The following is a 9,491-nucleotide window of genomic DNA, read 5'->3' on the forward strand; positions in this document are numbered from 1 at the left end:
CTGGCTTAGCCTCAGCTGACTTGTAGTGCAAGAGAAAGAGAGGGAAAAGACCTCCTCGTGCTAGAATTTTGGTTTATACATACTTACTAGATTAGTTTGGAAAAGGAGAGCCTGTAGCTCAGCTTCAGCCACTCAAGGCACTGAAGGCAGTTAATGGTTTTAAATTACTTCCTAATAATAATATTTTGTTACTTTTGCAAAAATTAGTACCCAGTCAGAAGATATTTTAAGATGCTTTTAAAATAATTTTATTGTCCACTACGTGTAATATGCCAGTAACCATTGCATATAAAGGAAGCATTCAGAATATTGTTATATATATATGAATAATAAATATTCTAGTTGTGACATTTTAAGATTGATGAGACTTTCTCTTATGTTACTGGTAAATAGATCTGATTTCTGAAAATGAGAATACTATTGTGATTGAGGGATGACTATACTAATTCTAATAAGTAAAAATAAAATATTTTTATGATATTAAGAATCTAAATAATTTACATAAATTACACATCCTGGTATGTATTATATTCTAATAAATTAAGGGGATTGGGTTAATACTGAATATGCAAGTATCAGTCAATATTCATGTTCCCATGAAAACAGATCTCTGTAAAAAGCAAACACTAAACAGAATAAACCTATAGTCAGAGGATTTTAATTTCAAGTTTCTGCAAACTAAAGTTCAAGATAAACTCATTGAGCTGAATATCTTAGCTAAGCTCAAATAAACATCTTGAATACCTTTTCACAACTAGAGAGCAAAGGTATTTGAATAACAACATCGTGCATTATCAGTAGCTGCAACAATTTGATAATTTCATACTTATTGTGAGGGTTTTCCCAGGTCAAAGCTCTTTCTACTTCTCCACCTTAGCAATTTGATAAAGTTAAGACTTGCACTGAAGATTTTGTCATGATGAAAAACCATTTTGTAGAATATGTCAATGGGTAGATCTCCATTTGGATCTGCATATTTCAGAGTTGTCATCGGAGTATACAAGGTGTTGGTCTGATGGCGAAAAGGTGGATTTTCTGCAAGAATTATCTTTACTGTATGCTGTCAAGAATGAGACACAGAATTGTTAAAGAACCTTTACCAAATAATAAAGTAAAACCCTAGTTTTCAGTTAAGCAGAAGAAAAGTGGAAGAATAAAGTGCTAGAATTATGTAAAACCCTGTATATATTTTTATTAGAACTTCATTAGAAATTTTTCTTAAAGTATTTTTAAGGCCATAAGAAGTACTTATTCTCAGTCCTATTTCTGTTTGTCTATACCATGATGACAGCACCTTACACCTAAGTATCCTGAATAGTCCTCCTAAATTATGCCTATATGGCCAGAATAGGTAGATCCTTTCTTTTACAGTTCACTGGGAAAGGATCGGAGCAGTGCACTTTGCAGCAAGATCTGGGAACGCTCAGTTGACCCTGAAGCTATTTCTTAGCAGTAAGCACCTGAAATCATTGTCCCCCTCCACAGCTTGCCTAAACTTGTCTTCCTGCAGGAAGCCCCAAGGACCAGAAACTATGTCGATGTATCTTCTGTTGTACCTTGGTGGTCTGGGGTAGCTGAGTGAACTTCACATTAGCAGAGGGATTACTAGCAAGATGGAGAGGAGAGCGGCTTTAAGCAATGGTGGGAACCCTGTGTGGATGTATGGCAACACTGCAGAATCTGAGTTCTCTTGAGTTTTTAAAAATAATTTTAAATGGTATAAATTACATTTAATTAAATCTAATACTTCTACCAAAAAAACGCCACCAACCAACCAGTGCATTCATAAATTACAAAGAATAAAAAAAATTGACAAAAAAAAATGGAGAATTGTTGATGAGTTACCTCTGCAACATCTTCAGCACTTTGTCCCAGGCTCTGGAAAATTTGTTTGTAATTTTTAAGGTAAATATTAGTAAACATCTCAGCTGTTTCCTCATCTGCAGCTGAAAGATCCATTTTCATTCCATCTTCAAACACTTTTCTTTCAAACTCTGTAACCACTGGTCCTGGTTCAATCAAACTTAACCTGTTCAAAAAGCAAAGATATACTGGTTACTGACTACCCTCCGTGGGAAATACATCTCTCTGTCCTTCTCAAAGAATATTGAAGAGTTGCACTGTGAGTACATATTAGCAAGCAATATTAAACAGTATATTCTGTAAAAGCAATCCATACCACATTATTGTTCTCCTGCTCCTACCCATCCACGTGTAGTAGTAGTAATCTGCGTAGTTTGAATTTCAGGGAAGTGCTGTAACTTAATTCAAGGCAGAAGTGAGTGCAGTTGTTACCTGCGGCCTCACAGCTGTGGAATCTAAGGATGATTTATCCACAAGAATTTAGAACATATTAAGAAAAATAATTAAAGGATCATAACAGAATTCATTACTTTCTGGACAAAATCTGACATAGATTTGTTATAGCTTTTCCATGATAATACTAGAAGTAGCTGAAAGAGATGGGGGAATTGCCCCAATGTGGCTTTTCTTTGTCAAGCTGTCAGTGTTACATAATTCAAGATCCCTCCACAATATTAGAATAGAATACAATATAGAGAATTTTGTTGAGGGTGGACAGATTTTGGCTGCTGCCAAATCTGGAAAATTTTATTTTGCTCAGTAGTGTATTATAGCAAATTGATGAAACACAGTTACTAGTCAGGTCATTCCCAGTTCTTTTCTCAGGCAGCAATTACTCCCAGCCACAATGTTTATCAAAACAGCCTGGGATAGGACCTCTTCCTAGACTTGAGCTCTGATCAGGCTCTTCTTTAGAACTAAATCAAGCTATTGACCTTGATAGCAGAATTCCAGCTGCTACTGGAATTAAAGCCTTTTTTCTTGGTGTCACTCTTCACACTGGACCTTGGACTTTTCCCATTCTACTTTTTTTTTTTAACCTTTTTGCTCTGTCTTATACTCTTGAAATCCTATTATGAATTCTGGTATACCCTATGTATCATTTACAATATTTTTATTTTAAATCCCTCCAAACTTTTCAGACCGATATGCAAAATCACAGTTCAGATGCTGCCTTGTCTCTGAAATCCCGTGACAACAGCTGTCTTCTCCCAGAGCACAAGGGCTAAATGCTTAGGCACACAAGAGATGCAATGGATATTTAACAATTGTTGGGCTTCACACAAAGAATAGTAGCAGAATTACACGAATGTGAATATACATATGACAAATCAAACCCCAAAGTCCCACAGACAACAAACAGGACCATTCTCTTAAATACTGTCTTAAACATTAATAAATAGTATACCACATTCTTCTCACTTTCCTCCCACCTCCTGCCATTAGAGGTATCTTGCCCTGCGTTCCATTCTGATGGATTTCCCCTTGCTTTCTCTATGATGAGCCCTTGAACTCTTTTTATCTGTGAATTGCTTAAGAAGTCTGTTATCTTTTCTAAAGGAAAATATTGCAGGTTGACATTATAATTTTATTCTTATGATATTGTATGCAAGAATCTGCTTTTCAGAAGTGTTACATAAACTGTATTTTATCTAAAGCTACACAGACTTTAACTGTTCAATAAAACATGTTTATTTTAGCATCTAGACCTTTTTATTTTCTTATGCAGTGTGAAGAATGTGGACATTTCTATGTCTTTTGTGATGTACGGTTTACATGGGTTCCTCAATCTGTTTCTCCTAGATAGCAGCAAGCTTTAAAAATTTGTTTACTAGCTCTGAATATATTTAAAACTATCTAAAATACAATTTACACCAGTGGATCAATACTTACTGCAGTTTGAACTTGAGTGCTTGTATAGCTAAACTTTCACAGAATCCTTCCACAGCAAACTTAGATGCAGCATAAACATCATTAAATAAGATACCTGATGGTGTAAAGAAAACATCCTGAGAATGTGATTGTAGTCAACATACTAACAGTTTAAAAAACTCTTGTATTCTCCCAAAATTTCTACAGTCTTGCTCGAAAAACATTAGAAAAATCCTTTTGTATACTGAATCTAAATACTGATTTTTTGCATATGTTCTCAAAATTGCTCATTCTAGGAAAGGATGCTTGACTAATGCTTTTCATCTTCCTAGCTGATGCTGTGATCTCTTTGGATGCTATTAAATATTTTGTAGTAGAAGGTATGAAAGTGTCTCTACATAGAATACCATCTGCATTATTTATCAGCAAGACTCTAATAGGCTATGGATGAAGCTGAGTGCAATGCAGGAGACATGATTATGCAAGAGATCCAGCTTGCATCCGAGTGATTTAGAAAAAGCACTACATCAGTCCATTTAGGTGGATGGTAAGTATTGTAATAAACAGTAACAACTCCTGCAGTTTGACTTAGGACCCTTGCTCACCAGAATAATCCTGGTAAGATCAATGCCACTGTTGTAATAATTCAAACAAATACAGCTAGACGGGATGGAATACAAGAGTAGGAGCATCATTATCTGTCACTAAAATTAGACTCTGCAGAGTTTTATGAAAGGAGAAATTTTACAAAAAGGCGGTACAGTTGTCCAGGACATGATTGGATTTTATTCTGTTATTAATGTGCAGAGTGTAGTGAGCATGTTTGCCTGTCCTGATAATCTTTTCCAATAGGAAAGAGAAAAGTAATGCTACAAAGCCCTATTTTCCAGATAATAAAAAAAATAAAATTTGGAAAAAAATAAAAATAATTAGACTTTGAGTTAAAACTCTAAAAAAAAAAAATCCACTCTGTAGATTTTGTTCTTAAAAAGTCTTTAGAGTAGTTGTGTAGTAACATACTACCTAGATGCATAAAAAGCATCAGGTCTATGTGCTGTGATTTTTATATTTGGAACTTCAGCATTACAAAGCACAATAGTTAGATATGCTAGCTCCTACTTTTTTTTTTTTTTTACAGATAAAAAGAGGTAAGCTTTAGATTTTGAAAACTGAACTCTTAGTCTAAACAAAGAAAAAACAAACAAACAAACTTTGCCTTGTATTCCCATAACACTGCTTATTATAACTATATGCCCGCTCCTTCTCCTCTTCATGTCAGGCAAAATCTCCTTCAGGAGTCGAACCAGTCCAAAGAAGTTGGTATCCATCACAGTTTTCATCTCATCTATGGTCTGACATTCAATAGGTCCAATGAGCCCCATTCCAGCATTGCTAACTGCACAAAATGGAAGACAACAGTGAGCAATAACCACCATAAACATTAACTTGTAATCTTTACTGGAAAGCGTTTGAAAGTAAAATGAGTATTAGGGATTAAATGATCCTTAAATAATCCTTAAAGAAAGGAATAAATATGTTATTCTGTCACTAAAGCTTTGCAAATACACTTGACATTTCCAATATTTTTTAATTTTTAATTATGCTTTTAATCCAATTTCAATTATCTGATATCTTGCATTTTAAGTAACTTATTTCTGATTAGTCCTTTTTGCTTAAATTATAAAAGAATTACAGGAAAATGAGCCAAGAATTATCTATATTTGTTTATAATTCAGTATTAGTCTGCAATTTATTCTAGAAGGTGATAGACCAGGCCATATTTTGGTCTGCTTTTTGTTTTGTTTTTTAACATTCACATCTTCAAGAAAAAAACCAACAAACCCAAAACACATACTTCCATTGATTTTTATTTGCCTTCTGGATATTTGTAAGTGGGGAATGATTGATACAACTTGCATTCTGCCTTACAACTAGTGTGTCAAATTAGAGTATAATACAGTTTGCAGAAGCAGCTTGTTAAGCAGTGCTTTAATAATTAATCAAAATAAAGGCAGGTCCACAATTGTCTATTAGAGAAGATTTAACAGTTGATGGTGTAAGCAATTTCTTACTAAGATATTAATATTTTTTTTTAGCAAAACAGTACAAAAACATTCCTTGTTGAATGATTTGTAAAGTACAACTACAGTTCTCAATACACAATAAAAGTAACCTTACTTTCTTTGCATTTTCTCTTTTACTTGTTAATTCCCAAATGCTGTTGCTTTCTCACTACAAAGAACTGTTGCCTTCATTGTAGAGCTATGCTTCATCGATAGGGCAGAAAGTCTTGTACATGAACATGCCAATTTAGGCAAAAGTTCTCTTCTCACGTTTTCTAACAACTGTATCATCTTATCCAAGACACTTCTCTGTACTCAAGTTTCTCCTTTGTAAACAGGGAAAACAAGGTTCCCCACTTAACAGAAGCATGGTGAGATTTAATCCACTGATGTCTGCATGAAGCCTTAAGGATCTTGAACAGAATACACTATATAATTATTATTACTTTGATAATTTAAAAAATACACTAATAAAACTTCTCCAGGGTATTTGAGATGTTAAATAGAAAACTGCTATCTGTGCATAGCATACACATCCTGTACTTGCCTAGGACGTCAATCCTTCTGTCAGGGATACTATTCACACAAGCTTTAATAGACTGCTCATCACAAACATCTAGTTGTTTAATTTCGAGAGTTTTGCCCAGCCTGCGACCTGCAGCTTCTTCGAGTGGCTCTTTCTTGGCCAGATTCCGCATTGTGGCATACACTACAACACACCAGAAGCAAAAGTTATCAGAAATAAAACTTTTTCTGTGGCAGTCTTACTGAGAAATATTGAAGAATATTGCTTTTACATCCATATCTTAAACATCAGTGATAGAACCCAGATAAAAACTTAAAGTAGAAGGACACTATTTTCAACATATATTACCACTGATTTCCCAGAGTCTGGTTCTAAAATATTCAAGAAATTCAAAAGGAGAATTAAACCACTATGCACATGAAGAACATGTAGCATACGAAGATAATATTATCACCAAAACTTTAAATAATAGGTATCAAGTTATGTTGCTGAATCATTTTTAAGTACCGAAAATCTAATTCTGGATTCCAGATATACTTTTTTTTACACCACCATCAACATGTTTAGCAGAACAACCATAATTTTATTAAAAAGTGGAAAACAGATGCTTCCTTAGGTTGCAAAACCAGATGTTTTTGCAAGCTACTTCTCAAAACAGAAATTAGTTTATCATTATTGTGGCCTAATTACCCATAAAACTACGAATCTGCATCCGGTCAGTAAGCCTGTGAGAGGCTTACTTGTGAGAGTGAGAAAACTGAATTACCACAGATTGCTGTATTTGCCTTGTCACCCATTTTCAATCATAGCAAATATCCCATTTTGCAGCAGAAAGACAAATCCCAGCCCCTTTGTTCACCCTCTTATGCCTACACAAGGTTAGAATAATGAAACATGCTTTAAGGAAAAAATTGCAAATTTAAGAATTGTTTTTCTAAATTTATTTGGTCCTCAAATGGGCATTCAACAAATATTTTAGTAGCCAGGAGCAAAGCTAACTACAACTGTGAATGTATATCCAAGATAGCATACGGCAGACATTTTCAGCTATTTGTTTTTATGCTACTGTCTGGGTTTTTTGGGGGTTTTTGTGTGTATGTAAACTATTCAGTTCAAGTAGCTGTTCAGCTTCAGTACAGGTACAGAAATATCTGCTTACAGAAAACAGTGTATTTTACTGTATTGTATTTTTGTGACAGTAGGAGGAGGGAAACTAACAAGAAGCAAGTCACCAAACTGAATACAATCACCTGTTAAATCACAGAGGAAAAAAAATAATACTGCCTTGAAGAATATCTTTTTATAAAGATAAATAACAGATATGGTTACCTTTAAATCTTTTCTGTTCATCTTTTGCCATTTTTACAGCTAAGGCCAGTCCAATTCCTGAGGAGCAACCTGTAATGAGGACATTTCTTCTTGCCATTCTTTCCACTGGGTGGTTCAAGCAAGAGTTCTTGTTCGGATGAGCAACCACCTAAATGCAGCTACAGTATTATGTCATTGGCCTTTAATGCTATCTCCAGCTTTCCTGAGTCAACAAATCTGAAAATGCACACCTGGACCCTGCATGATTAAGGGATAATCTCCAACTAGACAAAAGCAAGCAGATGCTCCTACATGAGCTTATAATCTGCATTATCAACATGGACTATATTTAATACAAAATTTGATTAATCTTTAAAAAGAGACATTTGTAAGCTACATGGATTTTTTTTTTAATAGTGGAATAACCAGTTTACATACTACTGGCAGGAAAAGCTGAACCACAGTTACAATCAGTCTGTAGTGTTAAGTCCTCCAGTCATGTCTATGGAAAGTAAACTGCACCTAAAATGGGATCCATCTGCTAAAGGTGTTCAGACTTCTTATGCATACTGCACCCTCCTCATTCTTTTGCAAAAGAATGACAAATGGATTTCTTCCCTCATGCCTTACTATTATACGAGTCCTAATAGGCTTTAGAGAAAAAGTAAATTGAAAAATGGGATGTGTATTTGGAAAGAGACAAGTTGTTTGGATAGATTGCTTGCATTTCTTTTTGGCACTGTTTCCAACCAAGAATAGAGAAAGTAAGCAAGTATGCCGGCAGCGGGGAACAGCCAGGAAGACATTGAACAGATGAGCTTTGATACATCCTTGCTAACACTGAAATCTCTTTGAACACCTTCTATTCTCCAATTGACAAGTTGAAAAAAAAAAAAAAAATCAGAACTAGCATGATGTCTGACTCAGATTTAGTTTTGGAGAAAATACTCCACCAACTTTGCATATAAACTGAATTAAAGAGAGGGACATTTGGACTAGCAATTTGGTGCAGTTTGCCTTTAGCATACAGTAACTGTAGGCATACTACATTCACAAAGAAAATCAGTCTCTTGTGAAATTTATAACTTGAAAAAGACAGAAAAATAATCACCTTAATAATCAATTAGCCTTCTCAACAGCATTCAGCTAAATGCAATGCCATTATACACAGAAAAACGTTTTCCAAGATTCAATAACCCCATGTTAATGCAATGCGGTTCAGAAGAATGAACTTAGTGTTCCAGGATTTGTGTAGATGTAAATAGGTTAGTAACTCAAGAAAAGTAGGACTCTATAGAAACATTTAATTGAAATTATGACGTTAGGGAAAAAAAAAAAGCCGCTCCTTTCCAAAACAAATAAATTTCCCTTGAACAGTGTAACAAGTGGAATCATTAACTTCTCAGGCAAGCAACAAAATAGCAAGTCAGCATCTGAAGTTAATAAGAAAATGTAATTACGATTCTACTTATTTATAAATTTTGACCCACGGATTTACCTGAGAAATTAGTATCCAGATACATAATTTTAGCGAAAATGCTATGTAGCTGATTCAGATATTAGGCAAATTGCTTTTGCTGCTCATGCACATTTATATTTAGTGCATGTAGGCGGAGGAAGCGAGGCTTTATGCAACACTAAGTTAGTGGAATGCCACTAGTGTTGTGATGCAACTGTAATTACAGATCGGTTATATTTTCCACTTGAAATCCTGGTTTGAAGGGCTTACATGTTCCATTGTTTTAAAAAAATCTGTCTGAAACTCGATGCATAGATTTCTAGCCTGAAGGCAAAATCATCTGTCTAAAGAGAGGAAAAAAAATTAAAGTAGTTTAATAATTTCAATTATTACACCTAAT

At 34.6% G+C, this 9,491-nt stretch overlaps 1 protein-coding gene across 3 annotated transcripts; it reads right to left on the reverse strand.

Moving 5' to 3' along the window:
- Positions 1–259: 259 nt before the first annotated feature.
- On the reverse strand, positions 260–9,453 carry LOC129209735 (retinol dehydrogenase 8-like). Of its 3 annotated transcripts, none has more exons than XM_054834596.1 (7): positions 9,362–9,453; positions 7,654–7,722; positions 6,346–6,507; positions 4,952–5,131; positions 3,757–3,850; positions 1,846–2,029; positions 260–1,060 (listed from the first exon to the last, which is right to left on the reverse strand). In XM_054834596.1, exons 2-7 carry the CDS (start codon positions 7,682–7,684, stop codon positions 827–829), a joined length of 885 nt encoding a protein of 294 aa, XP_054690571.1. In that variant the 5' UTR covers positions 7,685–7,722; positions 9,362–9,453; the 3' UTR covers positions 260–826. The 3 variants fall into 3 exon arrangements, with proteins under 3 accessions (XP_054690571.1, XP_054690570.1, XP_054690569.1); XM_054834595.1 differs by lacking the exon at positions 9,362–9,453 and adding an exon at positions 9,131–9,263; XM_054834594.1 differs by lacking the exon at positions 9,362–9,453 and having other exon boundaries at positions 7,654–7,783.
- Positions 9,454–9,491: the final 38 nt, after the last annotated feature.

This window comes from Grus americana, chromosome 8 (assembly GCF_028858705.1).
Source record: "Grus americana isolate bGruAme1 chromosome 8, bGruAme1.mat, whole genome shotgun sequence".
NCBI classification, from domain to species: Eukaryota; Metazoa; Chordata; class Aves; order Gruiformes; family Gruidae; genus Grus; species Grus americana.